General features: G+C 63.4%; 1 protein-coding gene across 3 annotated transcripts; it reads left to right on the top strand.

Moving 5' to 3' along the window:
* Nucleotides 1–4,343: 4,343 nt before the first annotated feature.
* On the top strand, nt 4,344–22,312 carry RBBP8NL (RBBP8 N-terminal like). 3 transcript variants are annotated; one of them, XM_037811660.1, is made up of 14 exons: nt 4,344–4,704; nt 14,201–14,325; nt 15,469–15,511; nt 15,929–16,024; nt 16,317–16,429; nt 16,787–16,859; nt 17,238–17,365; nt 17,510–17,592; nt 17,814–17,977; nt 18,580–19,279; nt 19,485–19,611; nt 20,044–20,114; nt 20,201–20,330; nt 21,706–22,312. In XM_037811660.1, the coding sequence occupies exons 2-14, from the start codon at nt 14,265–14,267 to the stop codon at nt 21,834–21,836; spliced, it is 1,920 nt and encodes a 639-aa protein (XP_037667588.1). In that variant the 5' UTR covers nt 4,344–4,704; nt 14,201–14,264; the 3' UTR covers nt 21,837–22,312. The 3 variants fall into 3 exon arrangements, with proteins under 3 accessions (XP_037667588.1, XP_037667587.1, XP_037667589.1); XM_037811659.1 differs by having other exon boundaries at nt 19,485–19,617; XM_037811661.1 differs by lacking the exons at nt 20,201–20,330; nt 21,706–22,312 and having other exon boundaries at nt 19,954–20,068.
* The last annotated feature ends 3,254 nt before the right edge of the window (nt 22,313–25,566 follow it).

Here is a 25,566-nt window from a genome sequence, read left to right as displayed (position 1 = left end):
TAAATATTTGTTGCACACAAATGTGTGCACACAGCCATGAACATATGAACGAAGGTGCACGGAGCCATGAATTAATGAATGAAAGTGCACGCAGCTATGAACAAGTGAATGAATGCAAATGCAGCCATGAATAGTGAATGAATGTGGACACACAGCCATGAATGAACAAATGAATGTGCAACGCAGCCATGAATGAATGAATGCACTGCAAGCCATGAATAAATGAATGAATGCAGTGTGCAGCCATGAATGAATGAACGCACTGTGCAGCCACGAATGAATGAATGAATGCACTGTGCAGCCACGAATGAATGAATGAGTGTACACATGCAGCCATGAACAAAGGAATGAGTGCACACAGGCATGTGTGAGTGTTGCACGATCAGGCCTGCACGTGAGTTGGGCAGAAGGTGTGAGCCGCCTCCCCTGAGCCTGAAAGGAGCCACAGGGGCCACACAGTCCCTGGCCACTCAGGTCTCTACCCGCCCAGGAGCTCAGGGTGGGCAGGAGAGGCGCGGCCTGTCCTGAGCGGGGAGGGTCTCCAGGCCCGCAGCCACCTGGGAGGCAGAGCCGGCTTATCTGCCGCCCCGGCCCAGCCGAACAATGGAGCCTTATTGCCGGCAGGCAGGAAGGTGGGGGTGTGGGAGAGGCCCCGGGCAGGGGGAGGGGAGGTGGCGGGAGGTGGCCGGGAGCTGCTGTCCACCCTCTCCCTGACCCCTGGGCTCCCATCCCCGGACTCTTCCCCTGATCTGCAAGGCCACGACCACCCCCGAGTCCCCACCTCCCTGGGCAGCCTCCCGGTGAGACCGTGGGGGCTGGAACCAGTGTCCCCTCCCCACGTGGAAGCTGCCGGACCCCTGCGGCACTCTGTCTGCTGCTATTGCAGCCACAAGACCCGACTCCGCGGGTGCTGGATCTTCTCCATCTTCCAGACATGGAAACCGGGGTTCGGCGAGACTGAAGGGCTTGCCCGGGGTCCGTGGGGAGTGGTGGGAATTGGTCCAGGAGAGGCTTCTGACTCCAAAGCCTAAGTCTCCCCACTCTGAGGGGTGTCCCTGCACCCCACGGTTTGCTGGGCACCGAGAACGGACACCATGTGTGCCCTGAGGGGGTCACCTCTGACCCTCGGGGGCACTGTGGCAGGTGACAGGGTCAATGTGGAGGCCCGAGGGGACTGTCAGGGCAGGGGGAGCTGGTCAACCTGAAAGTAAACATTTATTGGGTGCCAGGGGCCTGGCTTGGGGAGCGCTGGGGACTGACCAGATCTCCACCCTGGGGCTCACTCTCAGGGGACCAGCAGAGCACCTCAACATGTTTGGGTCTGTGCACCAAGAGAGTACCCACTTTGGGGGCTCCCAGGCCCTCCACCCCCACCCCACAGAGCAAGGCGCACCACAGGCCAGGAGCTCCCGGCCAGGGTGGATGCACGGAGATGCAGGAGACGTGGGAAGCTCCCGCAGCGCGGGGAGGGGCTGCACCCCTGCCGGGCGAGGCCTGGGGGGCGTCCCAGCCTTCCAGACCACAGACCCCATCCATCCTTTGGGGTACAGGTGTGGGGGTGACGCACAGGTGCCTCCCGGGAGTGTCCAGGTCACACCCCACGCCCCGCTCACCGGTGGGGGCCCTTGGGCAAGGCACGTGCCTCCCAGGCCTCAGCTTCTGCTCCTGTCGACGGGTCGCTCCGGGGATGAGGGGCGGGCGCCTGGAAAGACTCGGCCCTGGAAGCCACCACGGCCCCCAGTCCTGGCAGGGAGGTGGCAGGCAGAGGGGTCCCTGAGCTCCAAACAGGGGCACACAATGCCGTCCTGACTCACAAGGGATGTCCAGAGAAGGAGGTAAGAAGCCCAGGACGCGTCGGCCTATAGGCAGGGGGGCGGCTGTGGCCTCTCCCTGGTCCAGGCCACCTAGAAACCAGGCGGGTCTCCAAGAAAGCAGGCTGCGGGCAAGGCAAACAGGGCAATGAGGCCCAGGCCCCGTGAGGCGGGGGCAAGAGCTGCTAGGAGCCAGTGCACTGCCACGCCCACCCCAGGATGCCCCAAAACAATTTTATGGTGGCATCAGTCACATAAAGCCAATTTCACATTTGTAAGTACTCTTATGAGGTTTGCCAAAAGTGAACCCATGTGTAACCACCACCCAGTCAAGAGGCCCAGAGAGCCCCTTCTGCCCTCTTGCTGCAGGCCCACCCCCATCTGGAGCCTGCACTTCCCCCCAGTGGAGTCATGTGGTGCCTCAGTGGGCACTCTCGACCCCCCACGAGACACCCGCCCACATGCCACTGCCGGGAGCTCCTGCAATGCCCAGAGCTTCCCTGCCCGTCGGTGCACATCTGGGCCACGTCCAGTCTGGGGCGACTTGAATAAAGCCGCTCGGAGGATCTGCGTGGGAGCCTCTGTGTGGATGCAGGGCCGGACTGCCCATTTCCCTCCAAGGAACTCGCAGAATTGCTCCGTTCCAGACCCCGCCCCGCATAGCAGCCCTGCCCACCCGCCCACCTGCCCACCCAGCCCGAAAGGAAAGCACCCGCTTTGGGCGCCTCCAGGGGCAGACACTGGCCGAGGGTTTCGCCCACCACGGCCAGCTCCACGGCTCTCTCCGGGCCCCTGCTCTTCAGGTGGGGCCCTGGGCTCAGAGAGGTTGGATAACTGGCCCAAGGCCGCCCAGCTCAGAGGAGCAGCCCAGGATTAAAACTCGGCTGGAGGGGTGGGTTGCGGGGCACACGCTATGGGGTCCAAGCCCCCAGCCCACGCCCCTTGTCCAGACTTGTGAGGCTGTCCCAGTCCGGTTCGAGGGTCAGCAGCTCGCCCCTGCTTCTGCCCTCCCATGGGGACACCTCCTGACAGGCAGGTGATGACAGCACAGCACTGTGAATGTAAAACCCCCACAGATTTATACATTTAAAAGTGGTTAAAGGGGCAAATTTTAGGTTATTTAAATGTTACCAGAATAAAAAATGTTTTAAACCATAGAACTGTACAATACAAGCAGTGAACCCTAATGTAAACTATGGACTATAGTTAATAGTATAATTACAGTAATATTGTCCCGCCAACTGCAACAAAGTTACCACACCAACGCAAAATGTTACTAACAGGGAAAACGGGGGCGGGTATATGGGAACTCTAAACTTCCTGCCTGCTTTTTCTGTAACCCTACAATGCTCTGATTATAAAAAATAAGACACATACATAGGGACATGCCCCCCACACCAGGCACACAGAACCCTCAGCCCCGCATACATGATAAGAACATGCCAAATGTGCACACATGCAGAAGAACATGCATAAGCGTGCAGAGGGCCCACATGCTGATCCACACTCATAAGCACACACACATGCACACACAGGCACTCACACATGCCCTGTCTGCACACACATGAACACATGCACAAACCTGCGTGTGAACATGCACACACACACACTCACATGCATATGCACACTAACCTGTGCGTGCACACATGCACACACACACCGACATGCACACAGCCCCATAAGTCAGGCTGTTTCCACACAAGGTACCCACATAAACCCAAGAACATGCCTCTGGCAGTTCCCCCCCTTCACAAGGGCGCTGCCAGGAGAAGGCAGGAGGGCCTTCTGGAGGAGGCAGCTACAAAGGGCCAAGGCCAGCCAGGCAGCCTGGGTGGGTCCACACTGACCACTGGTCCCCGAGAGCCCAGACCTAAAGGGGGCCACGGTGGGGCCAGAGAGGGCCGGCCCCTCACCTCCAGGCCGGCCACCGACAGCTGGCAGGGGCCTCAGAAGGGAGCAGGAGGCTCCCCTGAGACCCAGCCTGGGGCTGCTGACCAGGGTCCTAGGCCCACCCCCACCCCTCGCAGCCCGGGCAGACCCTGGGTCCACTCGGGTACCTGGGGGGATCCCCTGTTGCCTCTGCTGCCCCTGCACTCGGGAACCTCCAGAGTTCTTTTCTACTTGAGTGTGGCCACATTACCACTAACCAGAGGACAAGTGTGCAAAACCACGGTGCCCAGTTTCTCGTGCCACCCCCCAGTCCCATGTGGCACACTGGGCCCCCCAACCTGCCCTGAGCCCCACCAAGCCACATGCAGACCCCGAAGCAGACGCAGACCGGGAGACCCACAACCAGCCAGCCCCCCTCAGGGAGGGTCCCAGAGCCAGCAAGGTCCCCCGAGAACCGTGACGTCCACCGCCTGAGCACTGATTCTGGGACAGACCCTGCGCTCACTGTCTCTAGTTTACTGACAAGGAGACGGAGGCCAGGAGGGGACGTCACCAGCTCAAGGTCACCCGGAGGTGACTGGATGTGACCGGCCAGAGGAGGGGCCGCTCTGGGCCTCCAAGGCAGCCCCGGGCACGAGCCGCCGGACTGGGGCCGCCCCCTCCACCCGAGCCCCGGCCCCGGCCCCCGGCCCCGAGGCGCCAGCCCAGGCCGCCCGACCCCGCCGGCCCCTGAGGCCCCCAGCCGCCGTCACGGGAAACAATCCGACGTCTATGTGGGCTCAGGCCGGACCCGTTTGGCCACTTGCGAGCTGATGGCAGAACCCGTCGGGCGGCTTCGGGGAGCCCCGGCCGCCTTTCCGCTCCTGGCTGGGAGAATCGAAAACCAGTAAAACGGGTCTGGCCGAGGTGATCCTCCTCCCTGCGCGCCCGCGCGCTGCTCGCTCTGCCTCCCGGCCGCGGACGGCCCCGGCTCGGGCTCGGAGGTCGCCGGGCCACTGGCCATGTGAGTACAGGGGACGCGGCCGCTCCCCAGGAGGCCAGGGCGGCGGCTGGGCGGGGGCCGGGAAGGGCGCTGCGGGGCTGGGGGCGCCCCCCGAGGCTAGGAGTCGGAGCTGGGGCCGGGGGCTGGTCCCCACTCAGGGTCTGACCCAGCAGCTGGACTGGCCTCCGCCCGCTGGGTGGCACGAGGGGCATGGCCGCCACCCTGGGGTGCCTGGTCCTGGGGGCCGAGCCGGGGAGGGGCCCTGCAGGCTTCCTGGGTGCCTGAAATGGGGCGGGGAGGGGGGCTGGGTGCAGGGAGGCAGGGCCCAGCCACCCCACCACAGCAGGAAGTTCACGTTCAAAGGGCCGCTTTGGGTGAGAGTCCTCGGGGGTCACCAGGAGGGAGTCAGTGGCCTGCTGGGGGACTGGAGGGAGCACAGCCGTGGGTGAGGAGTAGAGCACCGTGCAGCTGCTGCCCCCACCCAGCACTAGGCATGGGGGACACAGGGAGGCAGTGCCGAGGGTTTCTGGGGGCTTGGGGGCCCTGCTCAGTCTCCCCAGGCCAGGCCTGGGGCGGTGGGCAGCACGGGCAGGTGCCCAGCCCATCCCTGGGGAGTCGGGTTGCAGGGCCACTGTAACCTGAGCTGGCCAGGCCAAGCCCAGAGCCTACCGCGTTCCACTGTGCGTGTGCACACGTGCATGTGTGCAATGCATGTGCAGCTGGCCTTGGGCCCACGTGCATGGCAGGGAGGGATGGCAGGGGCACTGGTGTGTGTGGGTGTGCACAAGTGTTGCTTCTCCCGGTTAGGAGATTGCTGCTGCCTGCACGGGTGGGTGTGGGCATCACACACATGCATGTCATGGCTGCATCGTGTCTGGAGAGTGCTAGAAATTGCCCTAGCAGGGGCACCAGGATGTCCCCAGGAGGCCAGGCTGGGGTCCTACTGTGCCCCTTGCAAGCTGGTGACCGTGGACATGTGATGTCCTTTTGAGTCTCCGTGTCCTCAGCTGTAAGATGGGGCTGCCACGGCCACCCCATGGATGAGGGTGAGGCCCGAGGTTGCCGCTTCATGGAAAGCTGCTGCTGGGTGCCCGGCACACAGGGGCTGGGGGCAGCTCTGCTCTCTGGGGGGTGAGTGGCCATCGCTAGAGCACCCACACCAGGCCCGGAGCCCCGGCAGCCCAGGGGGGCTCAGCCTGTCTCCTGCCTCCAGAAGCCTGCACTTAGGACTCACGTGTTTTATGGATGGGGAAACTGAGGCACAGCCAGGCAAGCAGCTTGCCCCAAGTTGCCATGGGAGGGGCCTGGCCCTTTATCCCGAGGCCCCCACAGAGGGTTGGAGTCCCATCTCGACCCTGCTCATCTCAAACTGGGGCAGGGCCTCAGTGACCCCCTCTGGAGGCAGCAGGTGCTCCATCCGCGCTCTGGTGGGCTCTGATCCTGCACTGGGCCCTGGGGGGCCTGGAGGAGCGGGTGGAGCACACCTGGGCAGGGCAGGTTGAGGGGAGATGGTGGCCACGTAGATGCCTCCAGCTCAGTCCTCGGCGGACCTTCAGGGTGACTGCATCAGCCCTGCAAGCGGAGGGGTTGCCCTGCAAGGGGTGAGACCCCCGGCGCAGGCTTGACCCAGAGTGGGCACGGGGCACTGACTGCCACTGACATTGCTATCGTGACGTTGTCGGCGTTGTTGCTAGACAGACAGACTGACTGATGGATGGCCTGGTCCTCTGAGGGGGTGCAGAATTGGGGGCCCTGGCTCTGCACTCTCCACTCGGGGGGACTGCTGGAGGCAGGGGGTACCCAGAGAAGGGAAGGTGGTAAGGGGTTGGGGTCCCCACCCGGCACATTCCCTCGAGCGTTGGTGCCCAGGAAGGCCCCTCGGGAAGGGCAGGGGGCCGGGCATCAGCTGGCAGAGCCCCTGTCCCCCCTGGACCCCGTGCTCAGATAGTGGGTGGCGCCCCAAGGCCCCACGGCCCCAGCGGGCAGCACTGGTCTGGCTGCCGGGCCCGGGACAGGGCAGAGCAGACGCAGCACTGGCTTTGCTGTGCTGCAGACGGTGCCTGGCGCCGTGGACTCTGCGGCCGCACAGCACGGGGCTGTCCGAAACTGCTGGCGTCAGAGGCCTTGGCCCACCCGGGAGAGGTTCCGTCCTCCCGCAAAGGAGACCTCATGGTAACGGGACTCGAACACGGCCAGGGGAGGGGAGACCCCTGTAGGCAGCCCCGGTACTGCCCGGGGAGGGGGTGTCTGTGTGAGAAGTGCAAACGGGGGCGCCGCAGGCCGTGCCCAGGAGGCAGGGCCACTCGCCACCTGCAACTGCAGGCTCACCACGGGGGCCGCGTTACCTGGGGGGGCTCAGAGAGGTCAAGAGACTCACCCAAGGTCACCCAGAGAGTAAAGGGCAGGGTCGGGACTGACACCCAGGGCTGTCAGCTCCATGCCTTTCACCCTCGGCCCAGGCTGGCACCCTTCAGGAGTGAGACCCTTCCTGACCCCAGCTGGCTCACGGGGATGGGGGTGCACCTCTCCTTTGGGGTGTGAGAACCTGGCCTGGTGGGATTAAAAACAGCAAACCTCCACCCTCTCAAGCAGCCATTCTGATAGGCCCAGGGGGGCAGGTGGGGCCCAGGGGGCAGGTGGGGCCCAGGGGGCAGGTGGGGGCCGAGGAGGCAGGTGGGGGCCGAGGAGGCAGGTGGGAGCCCAGGGGGCAGTTGGGGGCCGAAGAGGCAGGTGGGGGCCGAGGAGGCAGGTGGGAGCCCAGGGGGCAGGTGGGGGCCCTGGGGCAGCAGGTGGGGGTCCTAGGAAGAAGGTGGGAGCCTGGGCGCCGAGTGGGGCCTGCAATGGGGCCCCATTCCCCAGGTGAGGACTTGAGGTGGAAGGCTGCGTCCCCACCTCAGCTCACTGGCTCTTCTGGGCTCTCCTGGGTGCTAGTTTTGGGTGCACTGTGTTCTGTCCCCTTCACAGGTGCCATTACTGTCCCCTGCATTTAAAGTCACCTGGGGCACAGCTGGCAGGTGGAGCCCAAGTCAGCGAAATGCCAGCCCCATCTCTTGCCAGCCGTGACCTAGGGCAAGACCCCCCCCAAGCCAGTGCCCTCACCCACAGCCTGGAGCACCTGGGTGCCATGGGCTTCCCACCTGCCACCTCCTCACCCAGCGGGGAGCTGAGATGCGGCAGGGTCACTCCAACCTGTGTGGCCCCAAGGCTCCGCGGGACGCTCGGGCTCCCTGTGCCTGTGCGCGGTCCCTGGCAGCAGCCCCCGCCCCCACTCCAAGCCCTGGCCCTGCACCAGGCCTGGGGGAGACCCCACCCCAACGTCAGAGATCCCTGCACCCCCACCTCCAGCCCTGCCCCTCTGGGGAAGGCCCCACGAGCCCCTGGGCAGGGGTCCACCAGGGTGGGGCTGTGTGGGTGCCCTGACAGCCCAGGTCATCAGGCCCCCAGCTGCCCCACAGTCCAGGGGGCTGAGGCTGGGGACAGGGCCGTCCAGGGGCACCCAGGAGAGCACCCTGCCCCCACCCCGGCTGTGGGAACTTAGCCTGTCCCATCCTAGCCCTGCTCCACCCTGGAAATGTGGGGCTCCCCCCAGAACGTGCCCCTTCTATCTGCAAGGTGGGCTGCCCTAACTCCAGCCCCCACCGGGCCCTTGGCCCTGTCCACCTGTCTGTCCTGCTCGTCCTCCTCCACTGAGAACTCCTGGTGGCCCTCAGCCCCCAGAGGCCACCACTGCTGGTGCCCAGGACCCCCGAGCACTTCTCCCTGCCCCTCTCCTGAGTGCGCTCTGATTTTGCAGGTGCAGGGAGGGTCCCAGGCTGAGCCTGGAAGAGACCCCGACAGAGGGAGGGAGGAAGGGAGGGCTGGCTGATGGGGGAGGGACAGACGCCAAGCGGTGCCCAGAGTCCCTGGGAGGCAGTTCTGAGGCGTCCACCCCCGTCCTCGGGTCGGGCCCAGAAGGCAGAGCCCTGGGCACTGTCTCCTGATTCCCCTTCCTAACACAGCAGGGGGGCAGCTGGGACCCCACCCATCTGCTGCCCAGCCCCTGGCCCAAGGCAGGGAGGTGCCCACCAAGCCAGGCTCGGCCGCTGCAGGGAGGCCCTGTGCCCATCGCTTGCTCCCCGTGAACGGCTCAGAGATGCCACCACCTCCTGGGGTGGTTGAGAGGGTGAAGGACTGTGGGGTGTGTGCACAGGGCTGTGAATGCCCCGCCCAGCTCAGTCTCTCCTGCTGCCTCTTGGTGCCCTCTCCTGCCACCTCTCGGCAGTTTGGGGTGCAGAGTCTGGGCAGGGGTCCCACAGAGGGAGCAGTCTCCCACAAAGGGAGCCCCCGGGACCCCCAGTCCGGCCCTTACCCCACGGTGACATCATGGGAACCATGCGCCCCTCTCGCTCACACCCGGAGCCAGGCTGGCCTCCCCAGCCCTGGGCACGCGGGCTCCCTCCTGGGGTGTCGGCCCAGCCCTCGGCCCACGCGGCAGGCCCGGGGGCCCGGGAGGCTCCCGCTGGGCGGGTCGGGGTGGAATTTCAGGTGCTGCGGCCCGGCACCCCTGGGCCTTCCTCCCAGGCCCCATGGCAGGCAGGGCTGGCCCAGCTGGGCACGCCTGGGACACACGGGGGAGGCCAGGATGGTTTCCCCAGGGGCCAGGGCAGATGCGGCACAGGCACCCAGAGTGGAGCCCACCCCCCGGCTCAGCTGGCCCCTGCCCCGCAGCCAGGCCCCTCAGCCCCGCCTTCCCTGCAAGGACGTCGTCCCCACTTTTGGGGAGGCACCAGCCCTGGCCTCCAGTTGGGGGACAGCCCCTCATCAGCCACCAGCACAGAGCTCCCAGGCAGCCACCTCCACCCCCCAGCTGGCACCTGGGGAGTCCCCGCTTCCTGCTGGCTCCACCCCTCCCTGCCACCCCGGCCAGCCGCCCCCCATCTTGTGGGACAGTGCTCTCCTCTGGCCTCGTGGCACCCGCCCTGGGCCCAGCCCTGTGGCCTCCGCCGGGAACACAGGTCCTGGCTCTCCTCTGACACTGGCACACTGCTGAGATGACCTCAAGGCCTCTCGCCCCAACCCCGTGGCCTCTCTTGGGGTCACCAGGCCTGCACCCTCATTCAGGAATGCCCTTCTGGCCCCACCCTCCAGGAGCCCCGAGCAGCTGGGCCCTTCTGAGCTGGTGGGAGACGGAATGGTGTGGGCTCGTCCTGGTGACTGGCCCCTGTCGCTCGGCGTCGCGCAGCGAGAGGTTGAGGCAGACAGGCCAGCAGTCCCTCCACGGACACACGGGCACTGGGGGATTCTGGTTTGGGCTGCTCCGCAGAGCCCTGCTGCAAACCTCACGGATGTGTCTTCAGAGCAGCTTTTCGGAATACAACCCAGGTGGGCCTTCTCCATCTTCAGCCCTCGCTGGCCGGGCACCACGAGAGCCAGCGTGAGGGGGCTGCGTGGCCTGACTGCACAGGGGGAGGCCAATTGAGTGGTCCCATGGAGGGTCGGGGTGGCTTGGGTCCAGGCAGAGGTGAGATTGGGCTAATCTAGAAGGGAAAGCTGTGATGGTTAGGCTCATGTGTCCACTTGGCCCAGTGATGGTGCCCAGGTGTCGGGTCAAGCAAGCACTGGCCTAACCCTTACTGCAAGGACATTTGTGGCTGGTTAATACACCAGAAGGCTGGTTCATTAGATCATTAGTCAATTGACTGCACCTGTGACTGATTGCATCAATGAAGGGCGTGTCTTCCTCAATGAGAGAATTCAATTAGCTGCATTTAATCCAATCAGGTGGAGACTTTAAAAGGAGAAAGAGAGAGGCCCTCCACTTCTTTGGCTAGCCAGCACTGCATTTCCTGAGGAGCTCATCGAACACCTTCATCGGAGTTGCCAGTTCACTGCCTGCCCTATGGAATTTGGACTTGTGCATCCCCACAGTTGTGTGAGACACTTTTATAAAATCTAATATTTACAGATATCTCTTGTTGATTCTGTTTTCCTAGAGAACCCTAACAAATACAAAAGCCAGCAGTCCCTGCCAAGGCACCAGGTGTGAGATGTAAGGGAGGGAGAGGAGACGAGGACCCCAAGGACCCCGCGGCCTGACGATCAGGAGGGGCCACTTCCTCCTGGCCCAAAGGAGAGACAGAGGGTCAGAGTATAGGCTCCAGGCTCAGGCGGGCCAGCAGAGACCCACTCTGCTCCTTCAGCCACGTGACTTGGAGGCTGACCCAAACTCTCAGCTGTCTATAAAAGGGGGCTGCAAAAGACCGTGGCCCCTGGGGTGGTGAAGGAGCTCAAACAGGGTGATCACAGCTAAAGTCATATCTCGAGGAACTAAAAGAAGAGCAAACTAAACCTAAAGTTAGTAGATGGAAGGAAATCATAAACATTAGAGTAGTTATAAATGATACAGGAAATAGAAAAACAATTAAGAGAATGAGTGAAAACAAAATAGATCCTCTGAAAAGATCAATAAAATTGACAAGACTTTTAGCTAGACCAAAGAAAAGAAAAAGAGAGAGAAGACACAAATAATTAAATCAGAAATGAAAGTGGGGACATTCCTACTGATCTTGGAGAAATTAAAAGGATTACAAGAGAATATTATGAATAATTGTAGCAAACAAATCAGATAATCTAGATTAAATGGGCAAATTCCTAGAAACACACAATTTACCTAAACCGACTCAAAAAGAAATAGAAGATTTCAACAGACCTATAACAAATGAAGAAATTGAATCGGTAATTAAAACCTCCCAACAAAGAGAAATCCAGACCTGTATGGCTTCACTGGTGTATTTTATCTAGCATATAAAAGAATTAACAGCAATCCTCCTCAAACTCTTCCAAAAAATAGAAGAGGGAAAATTTCCAAACCCATTCTGTGAGGTCAACGTTAATCCAATTCCAAAGTCAGATAAAGACAAGCAAAGGAAAATTACAGGCCAATTTCTCTTATGAATATAGATGCGAAAATCTTCAACAAAATTTTAGCAATTGAATTCAGTGGCATATCAAAAGGATTATACACCATGACCAACTGGAATTTATGCCAGGAATGCAAGGGGGACAGTTTGCTAATGCTGCCCTTTTGTAAAACACCAGAAATGGATTGGCTTTTATAAAGGGGGTTTATTTGGTTACAAAGTTACAGTCATAAGGCCAAAAGTATCCAAGGTAAGGCATCAGCAATCGGGTACCTTCACTGGAGAAAGGTCATTGGCATCCTGAAAACCTCTGTTAGCTGGGAAGGCACGTGGCTGGCATCTGCTTGCTCCCAGGTTGTGTTTCAAAACGGTGTCCTCCAAAATGTTGGTCTTGGGACGTTTCGTCCTCTCTTAGCTGCAGCTGCTCCGCGGCTGGGCCTCTGTGGCTCTTTTTAAAGTATCCAGTGATCCGATAAAGACCCATCCTGAATGGGTGGGGTAACATCTCCATAGAAATTATCCAGTGAAAGGTCTCACCCACAGTTGATTGTGTCACATCTCCATGGAAACACTGAACTAATAGGTTCCAACCTAATCAACACTAATACATCTGCCCCCAGAAGACTGTTTCGAAGATAATGGCGTTTTGGGGGACACAGTACATTCAAACTGGCACAGGGGTGTTCAACACAAGAAAATCAATTAGTGCAAGACATTACATTAACAAATCAAAGGGGAAAAATCACATGATTGTCTTGATTGACACAGAAAAAGCATCTGACAAAATCCAGCATCCTTTCTTGATGATAACACTTCAAAAGATAGGAATAGAAGGAAATTTCCTCAACATGATAAAGGGCATAGATGAAAAACCCACAGCTAAATTACTCAGTGGGGAAAGACTGAAAGCTTTCCCTCTCAGATCAAGAACATGACAAGGAGCCCACTGTCACCACCGCTATTCAACATTGGACTGGAAGTTTTAACCAGAGCAATTAGACAAGAAAAAGAAACAAAAGGGGATATAATCCTCTCTTCTACAAGTGGTGCTGGGAAAGCAGGAAGTCGACACACAAAAGAATGGAGGGGGACTCTTACCCTCACCGTACGCAAAAATTAACTTAAAATGGACCAATAACCTAAATATAGCAGCTAAAACCATGACACTCTTAGAGGAAAACATAGGGAGAATTCTTCATGACCTTGAATTTGGCAATTTTTTTTTTAATCTATGAGAAATGGGCCAAGGACATGAATAGACATTTCTCCAAAGAAGACATTCACATGGCCAATAAGCACATGAAAATATGCTCAATATCATCAGCCATCAGGGAAACGAAAATCCAAACCACAGTGAGCTACCACTTCACACCCACTGGGATCTCTATTATTTAAAAAATAGGAAATAACAAGTGTTGGTAAAGATGTGGAGAAACTGGAACCAACAGATGTTGGTGGTGGGAATATAAAATGGTGCAGCCGCTGTGGAGGACGGTTTGGTGGTGTCCTTAGAAAGTAAGTACAGAATGCCCGTGGGATCTGGCAAGCCTGCTCCTAGAAACATGCCCCGAAGAGTCAAAAGGGTCTCGGACAGATCCGTGCACCAATGTTCGTGGCAGCATCATTCACAATGGCCAAAAGGCAGAAGCAACCCACAAGTTCATCAACAGACGGATGGATAAATAAAATGTGGTGTCTACATACGATGGAATATTACTCAGCTGAGAAAAGGAATGAAGATCTGATACATGTGACAAGACGGATCATGTTGATGAAATCAGCCAGACACAGAAGGTCTGACACTGTGCAATTCCACTGACATGGATTAAGTGGAGTGTGTACATTCTTACAGAGAGAAGGTGTCCCCCGTGGTCAGCATCGGGGGCCCCTGTGAGGGAGGCTCCTGCCCCCTCCTCGGCGCCTCCAGCCCCTCAATTTGGGGCTCACTTCCTTGGGCTGATGGGGCTGGAGTGCATGTGTCTGTCTGTCTCTGCATCCACGTGCATTTGTGCGTGCCTCTGTGTGTCCGTGGTTCCGCGTCCATCTGTGTGTCCATGGGAAATGCTGAGGTCCCACAGCCGCCCTGGCTTCCAGCCCCCTGGCCTGGGGCTCTGCATTTGGGAATGCGGCCACCCTCTGCGCCTGCCTGCAAGGTCCGGCCCGTAGCTCTGTGTGAACGGGCCACGATTCCTTTCCTGTCGGCTGTGGGTGGGCATCTGGGTGTGTTCCATCTGGGTGAGAACGCGGCCATGGATGCATCCCATATGCGGCGGTGCTGTGGGGCTGGCGCCTTTGGCATGCGTCATGAGGTGGAGTGAGGGGTTCCCATGTCCCCCCTCCAAGTGCCCCACAGGGGTGAAGGTGAGCGTAGGGCATGTGCCCTGAGAGCGGGAGTCAGTGGGGGCTGTGGGGTGGCAGGAAGGACAGGACTCTCACGGGGACCGGGCTCCAGCTCAAGAGATCCCTTGGGTGGGGGTCCAGGGCTCCCAGCCCAGGCTTCCCTGAGTGGCAGCCCCCCAGACTGACACGGGACAAGTATGCTCACCCGGGGCGGCCTGGGGCTGGACGGCAGTGCCCTTAAGGCAAGGCGCCCCCTCTCCCCACTTCCTCCTCTGCAGGCTGGACACAGAGGGGAAGTAGAGGCTAAGGAGTCGGCCCACACCCCGAGGGCCACGAGGAGCCATGGACAGGTTTACGGAGTCACTCAACAGGCTGAAGGACATCCATGAGAAAGAGGTTCTGGGTCAGTGGCCCTGGGGGTGAGGAGGGCTAGCCAACAGGCTGCAGCCGGGAGGGGTCTCCCCAGCCACCCAGACAAGGGGTCCTGAGGGCCGGGGCTGGGGCAGGCTGGTGTACCCCCCACCTCACCCCTAATTCTCACCAGACCTGGGGGCCCCGCCGTCCTGGCCCAGGAAAAGGGTCCTGCCCCAGGGCCCCAAGAGAGAGTGGCCAGATGCCATGGGTGTTGCCCTTGTGCGGGGTCCTTGACACCACACTGTGTGGCCCCCAAGGGGCACGTATGCGCAGGGCAGTGGGCATTTAGGAACGTGCAGCCCCCACCACGGCACAGCCTCAGCTCGTCCACAGTCCGTGGGGGACAGACGGGAGACCTGGTCCCTGGTCACGCAGAATCCCGGAAGCTCCCGCCCCCGGTGGGGCCCCTGAGCCTCCCAGCAGAGGCCACTCGCTCTGAGGAACAGGGCTTGCCACCCCGAAGCCCATCCAGAACGGTCCCAGGCATTGAGCTGAGATCCTTCTGCTGCCCTCTGGGACAACCCCCAGCCCTGGGCCGAGCTCAGCCGTGCGCCCCACTGATGCCCCCTGCACTCAGCACCCGGAGGCCGCAGCCCAGACCCCCCCCCCCAAGGCCCTTTCCAGTGGGCACTCACGGCCCAGGGCCCAGCCAACTCTCGGGTCCCGGGGGCCTGGGTGCATCCCTTCCCGAGTGAGGAGAGAGGAGGGGCTGCCTGGCAAGACCCCCAGCTCCCGGCCACAGAGTGTGTGGGGGCTCTGATGGGGCCTGCCTCAAAAGCCCATTTTATCTCAGCACGAGCTGTGCCCCCCAAAACAGCCCCTGTTGCTCCCCATATCCTTCCAGGTGTGGCCCAGGGGCAGGCCACTGCCAGCATTACTGTCCCGTCACCCCCAGGCAGACACTGCAGGGCCGGGGACCCCGGGAGAAGGGGAGGCGCTTGGCCTGAACCCCCAGGGTCGCAGGCAGCCGGTGGGCAGAGGCTGAGGCCCAAGAGGCCAACGGCCAGAGCGGACGGGCCCCACCGAGCCGGGCAGCCTCCAGGCTCCCCCAGGGAGGTGCCGAGCTTGAGAGCACCCCGGACAGGCAGGGGTCCTCCAGGCTGCCCTGACGCTGCCCCGTCCTCCCGCCCAGGCCTGCAGAGCAAGCTGCTGGAGCTGAACTCCGAGAGGTGCCGGTGAGTGGGCGCCGGCCGCAGCGGGTGGGACAGTGGCAATGACGACCGCGGCCCTCCCTGCAGCCCCAAGCTGCCCTGCAGCCCTGGTCCCCATGATGGGAAGGGAAACCGAGGCTGGGGGTGGCTGCATCACTTATCCAAGGTTGCACGAGAGGAGGTGGTGGCGCCCAGGTGCGCGGCCTCCGAGCCCACCCTTCGGGGCGTCCTCCCGGCGTCACCGGCAGTGCCGTGAATAGAGAGGGGCTGGGACGTTGCCTCTCTCCAGCCGCAGGCCCCGGGGCTCCCAGGGCGGCTGCAGGGCGGCCGCGGCAGGACGGGGCCGGAGGGGTGCGGGGGCGGGCCAGGCGCGGGGGGTGCGGGGAGCAGGCCGGCCCGCAGGCCCACATGCCTGCACGGCACCCCCACCGGCCCCCCCAGGGACGCCCAGCGGCTCGAGGAGCTCTTCGCCAAGAACCAGCAGCTCAGGGAGCAGCAGAAGGCACTGAAGGAGAACGTGCGGGTTCTGGAGAACAGGTGCTGGGAGGGGGCCCCGCGGCGCCCTCCTGGGGGGCAGGGCGCCCCGTTTGGGAAACTCCAGGCAAACTAGACCAGGCGGCCTTCTCCGCTGCGCGACCTCTCAGAGCCGTATGCGAATCGCGCGTTCAAGATGCCTTCTCACGTTTAACTGAACAGGGACCATGGGCCCCACAGTTTGCAAACAGAGAGAGTGAATGGGGGGGCCGGGGCAACAGGGGCCCTGCCCCTCCGTGGGCCTCCGTCTCCCCCCAGGGACTCTCATGGCCCCCCACCCATCTCCCGCCCCCAGGCTGCGGGCCGGCCTGTGTGACCGCTGCATGGTGACCCAGGAGCTGGCCAGGAAGAGGCAGCTCGAGTTCGAGAACTCCCACCTCCAGAGCCTGCAGCACATCTTCCTCCTCAGTGAGCCACGTGCCCCCCCAGGCTCCACCCCCGCCCCTCTCCCCACCCTGCCCGCCCTGCCCACAGAACCCCTCCCCGCCTGGCCCCCCCAGCCAAGCCCCCCGTTCTGTTCCACCTCGCCCCACCGCACCCTGACTCAGAGACACTCCCCACCCAGGGTCTCAGGAGAGAGGGGGGAAGGCAATCATTCCCACACCACCAGGAGAGGGGTCCCCTACACCCCATTTTACAGATAAGACCCCTGCCCAAGGTCTATAGCCAAGCTTGGGCCGAGGGGGCTGTCCATCCCCTTCCACAGCCTAGCCCTGCGGCCAGCCCCGGCCCCCCGCCCCAGCCACAGGCCCCCTATCGTTGCAGCCCATGAGATGAACGTGCTGAAGGAGGAGAACACGGGCTTGAAGGAGGAGGTGAAGCGGCTTCGGGGCCTGGAGTGAGTGGGGCAGGGGTCTGCATCCCAGCCGGCACCCAGTTCCCTGATACCCCACCCCCATCAGGCAGAGGCCCACCAGGGGGATCCCACCGCAGGGGATGGGGGTCCCACAGGCTGCCCATCAAGGAACAGACCCCCGACGTCCTGGACTCCCCGGGACCCCATACCCTCACGGCGCTGATGCTTGGGGTTCCCCGGGGGTGCTGGTTGTGAAGGGCCCAGAGAGGTGCTCAGCCACAAGGGCCCCTGCGGGGATCTCAGGCAGCGGCACAGAGCTGGATCCCCCGGGCCCTGAGTCACCCCAGGGGAGGCCTGGACCCGAGGTGGGTGCCCTGCTTTCTAATCGGTCCCTAACCCTCTCCATCCCCCCCAATCCAGAGACCAGCCCAGGCCCCTGAGCAGGGACGGCATCTCGGACCCCCCCTCGCCCCTGCTGCTCCCCTCCCCAGGCAGCTGGAAGCAGCCAGGGGGCCACGAGGAAGCTGAGGACGAGCCCCCGAGCGCAGGTACACGGGGAGAAGGGCTGGGGGGCCAGGGGGCCCGGGCGGCGGGGTACCCCAGCAGGGAGGCAGAGCCCCCTGGCCAGGGGTGAGTCTCCACCCACCCCTCTGAGCACCTCCAACACCCCCAAAACCCTGCTCCCCCTGCAGAGAAGTCGCTGGGGTACAGGACGTCTCCAGTGGCCAGAATCTCCCCGAGTGCCAACCTGCCTGAGCTGCGGGCCCCGGACATGGTGAGGACAGGGACCCCCCACTGGGCCACATGGTCCAGCCCCCACGCCAGGCAGGAGTCCACGTGACGTGGGGGGCAAGGCCGGGGGGAGGCGAGGATGACCTGCCCGAGGTCACACCACAGCTAGGGCAGAGGCGGGGCCAGCCCCGGTGCCAGGCCAGGACCCCCAGCCAGGCGCAGCCTGCCCCTGAGGGCAAGCCCCCAACCCCCTGTCCCATGCAGAGTCCCCAGCACGTCTCCAACCAGCTGCACGGGACCATCGCTGTGGTGCGGCCCGGGCCCCGGGTGTGCCCCCCGGAGCGCGGAACCACCGATGGGACGCCCCCGCCACCCACCAGGAACAGCCCGCCCAGCCCACCTTCCGAGCACAGCCTTCCCCTGGACAGGTGCGGTCCCCCTTCTCAAGCTGTGGTCCCCCCTCTGGTAAAGGACCAGCAGTCCAGGAAGTCCCTCTGGTTATCCCTCCAGGAGCCCCAATACTTCCTGGCTTGGCTTTGTCGAGCACAAATCCCCCACACAGACACCTCCTGTGGGGGCAGCATCGGGGTGGGTGGGTAGCAGATGGGGCCCCACCATGGAACCCCTTCTTAGAAGGGCCCCCGGAAGCCTCTCTCCATGGTCTAAGACCCAAAGGGCTCATCGAGAGGAGAGTGCTAGTGGGATGGGGATGGGGGCCAGTGCAGGGGGGCTCCAGGCCAGGGAGCAGGCAGCTAAAGCTCCTGCCACAACATGTCCTGCCAGGAAACCCAGCAGAGGTGGGGCCGAGGCGTCCACGCCCCTCAGAGCCCCGGGCCCCTGGCGCCTCTGGGCAGGTCCACCCACTGAGTGGCTCCAGAACCGGGGCCAGGAACCCCCACCCCTTGCCACTGTCGCTGTGTGGCCCTGGGTGGCTCGCCTCGCCTCTCTGGGCCTCGGTTTCTCACCCCCAGGCTGTCCTCTCTCCCTCCCCGGCCCTCGGTCATCTGACTTCTCCCCCCCCCCACTTCAGCTTCCTGCGGGCCCCCCGGACCCCCACCATGACCTACGGGTCACTGAAGCGCTGCCTCCAGGCCGGCCGCCTGTGTCTCCTGAACCGGCACCTGGCCCTGCACCCCCGCAGCCCCCGCAGCATGCCCCCGGCCCCCACCAGCCCCCTGCTGCAGGGCCCGCAGGCTGGGGAGCCGGAGGCCTGGGAGGGGCCCGCAGGCCTGCTGGACCTGGAGGACACGCGGGACGCCCGGCTGGAGGGTGCACTGCACCTGCTCCTGGCTCGGCAGCAGCGGCAGGCACGCGTGGGCCGGGCAAGGCTGGGGGGCCCGCCCGCCCCGGGGGAGACGCCGCCCTCCCTGCTGGCCGGCTCCAACCCCGAGTGCCCTGAGAGCCAGGCAGCCGGGACGGCGGTGAGCGCAGTGGCCCTGACCGGGGGACGGCCCCCACGGCCCCCAGCCCCAGGCAGCCCCAGGGCCCAGGACTATGCCCCCGACAAGCCCCTGGACCTCTCAGATCGGGGCCGGAGCCAGGATGTCCCCAAGCCCGTCCACCGGCCCAGGTCACTGAGCCCCCCAGCTGCCCATGCTGGCAGCCCCGGGTCCCCACAGGACGCTGGGGCACCTGCCAATTCCAGGCCCCCGACCCCCAGCCCCTGCGTGCTCAGCAACTGCACCAAGAGGGCCAGGGCAGCCGAACCAGAGCGGCCCCCCACTGCCACGGTAAGGTCCCAGCCCCCGGCACGGCTCAGTCCCCACTCGCGGCCCCCGCTCCCCCCACAGCCTGGCAGCCTGTCCCTCCAGGTCTCTCTCGAGAGCCACTCTCTTCCCACGCCCCCACCCCAGTCCTGCAGGCCATGTCCAGGGCTGGGTTGGGGGGTGGGAGAGTCCCCCCAAATGAACTGAGCTACTTACTTGTCTTCCCCAGGACCCCCCACCTCCTCTCCCAGGGCATCGCCCCAGCCTGCCCTCTCCTGGCGGGACGGGAACTGAGGCCAGAGGGAGGCCAAAGCCGCCCCCCCACCCCCAGTGGCCTGACGCCGACGGCCACCAAGGTAAAGGTGAGCCCCACCCAAGGTCACGAGAGTCCAGCCAGGAGGTGGCGCCACACTGGGGAAGGGGCCCTTGACGGCCAGGGCCCAGCTCAGGCCCCTCAGCCTGTCCAGCCAGAGGGTCTGGGGTCCCAGAAAGGGAGAGGGGGGGTCCAAGGAAGGTATCACACACAGCGATGTGTGAGGAGCACAGGAATTAAGACTGTCAGGAGGTAGTGAGCTCCCTGCCACTGTGGCAACCAAGCCAAGGTAGGTCACCCCAGCTGGCAGGGTCGGTGCTAATGGGACCCTGGAGCTGCTTGGCCTGGGGGTCTTTGGGCTGGTAACTCAGCCCTTTGGCCTCAGTTTCCTCGTCTGCAGAGCTGTCACCATCCATCCTAGTCTGTCACTAGACTGCAGGGCGCCTGCCTGGGCTGACCCCCACTGTGCCCCCAGGGCCCAGGAAGGCCAGTGTGCAGACGGCCGACTCGGAGGACCCGGAGGAGCCAGACTCCTCGGACAGCGAGGTGGGCCTGTCACCCACCCAGGCGGGGCCGTGGTGGCACGGCTGCCGGGCAGGGGCCTCACCCTGACCGCACCCCCCTCTGCCCAGGTGGCCTTGAGCTCTGAGGCGGGCACCAAGCCGAGTGTGCCAGGGGAGGGGCCCGGGTGCTTCTGCACCCAGGAGTGTGGGCAGAGTCTGCAGCAGAAGCGGAAGTGGGACGCGGACCCCGGGGGCAAAGGTATGGGCTGGCGGGGAGGGGGCCCGGGGGGGGAGGGGGCTGCTGGGTCACCTCCCCTCTGGCTCTGGGAGAATGGCATCCGCACACCAACTCAAACCCCAAAACAGAAGCCCCCAAACCTCTCTGGAGCGGGCCCCTAGGAGCATGGGGTCCTGCCTGGCAGTGCGTGGCCTGGGCCAGTCCCCTCCACTCTGCGCCTCGGTCTCCTCACCTGCCTGAGGGGCGGCACTGGGGCTGCTTCGAGGTTTCAGACAACACCGAACCGGGAGGGGAGGCCAGGGGAGAAGCAGTGGCCAAGGGCATAGCCCCACTGGGCCCGGGTGCGTTTGCTCCCGATGGGGGACGCGGGAGCTCGACTCCCCCCAGGAAGGCCCCGGCCAGGGGCATCGGCACAAATGCCCACTTCCTGCTCCAGGCACGATGGCCAGCAGCTCCAGCCGGGCCTCCAGGTGCCCGAGGGAGCCTTTGAATACCTGAGCCAGGCAGCGCGTGCCCGGGCAGAGCTGCAGCTGCCAGTCTGCTGCTGTCACCAGGAAGGTGTCCCCGCTGGCCGGCAGCTCCGAGGGGCAGCAGTGAGGCCATGTCCCCTGCCTTTCCCACGAAGACGGGGCTTCGGCACCTCCACTGCAAACCCATGGGAAGCTGTCCTGGAGGAGGCCACAGACGCCCAGCAGTGGGCAGGGAGGCGTGGGGGAGTCACCGCAGCCCGCAGGGATGTGGCCCAGCAATGCCAACATTGCCTTCCCACCTGGGCCAGGGCAGGGGTCAGCTGGCTCCCGGAGGCACCCCACACCCCACAGGCAGCCCTCTGCCCCTCCTGGGACACCTGCCCTGATGGCCGCAGATTATTGGGGAGCGGCTGGTGGGAAGGGGCCCTCAGCCAGCATGCGACAGTTGCCTGCCACGTGCCAGGCAGGTCCCCTGCCCCTCGGGAGGTGTGAAGGGTTATGGCCCTCAGAAGCTCTGGGCCTCATGGCGGCCAGCAGGTGGGATGACCACCAATCCACAGGTGGGGAAACTGAGGCCCAGAGAGGTAAGGCAACTTGGCCCGGCCCAGCCGTCTGCCCCAACCTCAAGCTTGGTCTGCTCCTGAGCCTCAGTGGGTGTCAAGCCAGGGACCCCGGGGCCCAGAGCCTCGCAGGTCCAGCTGGGCCTGTGGGGGCCCCAGCCCTAGTGTTCCGGGGACTCAGGCATTTCCCAGAAGCCCCCTGTCCTCAGGGCACAGAGGGGTGGCCTCCACCAACTCCCCCCACTCACCCTCCAAACTGACCACCCCCTGCTCTGGCACCTTTAGGAATGAGGGTGCCGGTGGCTGGGAACGTGGGTTCCCAAGTGTGCGCAACGTGCACCTGCCTGAGCTCGGCTCCTTCTGCAGCCCCCAAGAAGCCAACCCAAGGGAGGAGGAAACCGCAGGAACCTCTGACCGACGCTGAGGGGCCCCAGAGCCCGAGGGGCATGGAGGACAGCAGCCCCTCGCCCAGCGACAGGGACTGGCAGCAGACCTAGCCCAGGCCCCCAACCTGCTCAGACTGGCCCCACAGGGCCCCCAGCACCCCTGACCACACCACCAAACCTGCAGACCACCCAGGCCTGGATTTGCAGGGTACAGCTGCCTGGGCTGGGGTCCTGCCCCACTTCCAGTGGGGCAGTAAGGCCCTGAGAGGCCCTGGGCTGGCCTCCACCCCGGCCTCCACCCCGGCCTCCACCCCGGCAGCCTCAGATGCACCCACCGCCCCACTGCCCTCAGCCCAGCAGCTGCTCTTTGGGGGTCGTGGGGGGAAGGGGCGCAGAGGCAGGTCATCAGCCCACAGCCCTGCTGCCACCTCTGGGCGGGGGAAGACGGACCACCCCAGGTTCCATGGGCTCCGGCAGTCTCCAGCACCCCCTCGCGGCCTGCCCGGCATCGGCAGCAGTGGGCAGCGGTGGGCACAGCACCTTCCTGATGGGCCCCAGGGCACTCGGAGAATAAACATGGAACAGACAGATGCGTGTGTGACTGCGGGGCAGCTGGGGCCGCTGCAGCCAGGGCAGGTAACCGGGGCAGGAAACCCACCGAAGCCCATCTTTGGTGTCGGCAGGTGGCCACTGTAGCTGGGAGCTAAGTCTCACCCCCAGGGCTGCCTGGCCATGGAAGAGGGTCGGGCCCAGGGAGACCCCAGTGAGGGCAGAGGATCCCACAACCCCAGGGAGTGTGCCTAGGGGAAGGAGGAAATGAAACCAAAGTGGCTGGGAAGCCAGATGGCAGGGGAGCCAGTCAGGATGCCCTGGGGACAGCTCGGGCCCCACTGTCACCCCAGCTGGACCCCCAAATCTGCATGGCTTGGCTAACCCTCACTGTGATAACCGAACCCTGACTACATGCCAAGAAACTTCACACCCTTCAAAGGCAGCCCCGGCTGGCGGGTCTTGTTATCATCCCCACTTGGCAGACAAGGAAACCGAGGCTCAGAGAGGAGAGGCTCAGCCCAGTTTCACCATGAGAGGAAGAGCAGGACTTGAACCTGTGGCTGACCCTCCGCTGCCCTATGAAAGGGGGGTAGGAGAAGCCAGAACCACCCTGGGCCTCTACTGGAGGTCCCCAAGTGCGGGGACCCAGGGCAGGCAACTGGGGCTTCACTGGGTTCCACCAAACCACGGGACTACAAAGGCAAGACAGCAGGTCCAACGTCCGGCCAGCGTGCCCACCTCACAGACTGGAGACTGAGGCCCGGAGATGTGGGGACACTGGCCAGGGCCTTGTGGCACTTCCGCCAAATCACAGCCAGTGAGGGCAGGCCCTGGGGTGCCAGGCAGGGAGCACCAGCCCAGAGCACCCCCAGACACCACAGCAGGGACACCCCACTCAGGACCCAATACAGCAGGTGCCTGGTCCCCCAGCCTGACACAGAACCCAGGGTGGACAGGGTGCTCACTGAGCCAGAGCCATCGCCCGTGAGTGGGGCCGAGAGGTCGGGCTGGGCCCCGGACCCGGAGCAGGGGGAGCTAACATCTCTTGGGCACCCACAGCAAACACAGCCCTGGCCTTTTGTGCATTCTCCTCATTTGTCCAGACTCAGCTCAAATGTTACCTCTAAGACAGGTCTACTCCAACCTCACCCCCCTAGAATAATATGAGCAAAGAAAATGTAATATTAAGTCATATACATATATTATAAAGTCCTATTAAATTTTAATATAACAATTGTATTTTAATATAAAATTATAGTGGGATTAGTGTAACAGGGATTGGCTGGCAAGAAGGGCCCAGAGAGGCACTGGAAGGAGCAGACAGCCCAAGGAAGGCCACCCCCTGCCCCACAGCCCGGGCTGGGACCAGACGCCGATGGAGAGGGCACAGCTGTGACCCACTGCATGGAGAAGTCCACCCTTTGGGGCGCAGCAGGGAGCCATCCATGGGGAGGGGTGGTGCCTCGGGCCTTGATGCACAGCCAAGGGGCTGCTGGGGGAGCTGCGGGCTGCCGGGCATCAGGCTGCGGGCGTCAGGCAGCGCTGCAGGCCGCTCGGAGGGGCACTCCAGGCCCTGGAAGGGAGGTCCCCTGCTGCAGCGTGCCCCCAGCACCCTCTGCTTACAGAGCTTGACCCAGCCCCAGCTGGCAAAGAAGAAACAGTTACAGGGCCCAGCTCTGTTGTCACGAGCGGAGGGCATTTGGATTTGAAGCTGAGGGCAGCTCGCCACTGCAGCCTCCCATTGCCTCCTTATTTCCTTCTCCCCGCTGTTAGCTGCAGTCCAGCATCGCTGCCCCCCTCGCCTGCCAGGGTCAACTGACAGTGGGTGCCCACCCTGCACTCAGCCCTTTCCCACACTGAACTCACTCACTCCTTGCTACAGGGGCCCCACGAGGCACAGGATGCACCCTCATTATACAGATGGGGAAACTGAGGCTTGGGGAGGTTAAAGAGTCGCCCCAGGTCACCCAGCTGGAACCCACACTCTTAGCTCCAGCCCAAGAGGGGCCTTCCACGTGCAGAGCTCCTCCAGCCTCTCGGGATGCCACTGCCCAGGACACACACTTGGTCCAAGCCCCCCATTCTCCTGGCTGGGAAGCTGGGAAGCTGGGGAGGCTCCCCGAAGGGCAGAGGGAACGGAAGGAGGACAGAACCGGGCACTGCGCAAGCCTACCTGCAGCAAGGCAAGCTCAGCAGGAGGGGAAGCCGCCAAGGAGAGAGCTGAGAGGGGTTGTAAAGGGGCAGCCGCCAGGTGAGCCCTGGGTGCTGGGGAGGGGACCGTCTTCACAGCCCTCCTGCCAGGCCTGGTCCCGTTCACCCCTCGTCCCACCTCACTGTCCACCTGACCACTCCAAGGGTGCCCCAGAGGGCACAAAAGAGATGCTGGCCAAACTCGCTGGAACAAATGGCGGCAGGAGCATTTCCTGAGAGCTCCCTACACAATTGCGGCAAAGTGCTGTCATTTAATCCGTACAACTCCCCGGTGAGGTCCCACTGGAAAAGGAGTAAGAGGAGAGGATGCCCACACCTGGCTGCCCGCGGGGTGCTACCCCAGGGTGCACAGGTGCCCACAGGCAGAGCTGGCCCTGGGCACCCGCAGGACAGCACCTGATCCCGGAGTCAAGGAGAAGAGCCTGAGGCCCCGCCCAAGCAGGCGCAAGGCCATGCTGCTGCTGCTGCTGCAAGGGAAGCCCGGCTCTCCCTGGGGCTGAAGGCCCAGCTCAGCTCCCCTCGGACCCTCGGTGTCTTCTTCAGCAGGTGGCACCACAGTCACTCTGGGAAACCGTGGGACTCCTCGAGGGAACTGCACCTGGCAAACTGAAGGGCCGCCAGGCGGGAGCCTGCGGAGAGGGTACTTCAGCCCTCCCCGCCACGACCCCACACCCCCACCTCCCACACATACACGCGGGCACGACGAAGCGCGCTGGGCGTTCTCCGGGGGCGCAGCCCCGCCGACGCCTAAGAACCTGGGATCGGGGAGGCTGACCCGCCGCAGCCCAGCAAGGGTGCCGGCGCCCCGCGGCCGCAGCTTCCGCGGCAGGGACTCGAACCCGCGGCGCCGCCCGCCGCTGGGCCCCGGGCCAGGCCCCGCGGGGCGGACAGGCGGCGCGCGCGCGACTCCCGGCTCCCTCGGGGCGCGTCCCGAACCTCTTCCGGCCCCCGGGGAGGTGCCTGCGGGCCCGGCGCCCCGCCCCGCGGCGCCGGAGCGGCCAATGGGCGGGCGTGGCCGCGGATTATTTGCATGTCGGCGCGCCGCGGCCAATGGGCGGCGGGCGGGCTCGGGCGCGTG

Source organism: Choloepus didactylus, chromosome 19 (genome assembly GCF_015220235.1).
Source record: "Choloepus didactylus isolate mChoDid1 chromosome 19, mChoDid1.pri, whole genome shotgun sequence".
NCBI lineage: Eukaryota > Metazoa > Chordata > Mammalia > Pilosa > Megalonychidae > Choloepus > Choloepus didactylus.
This window is presented reverse-complemented; position numbering and strand designations above follow the sequence as displayed.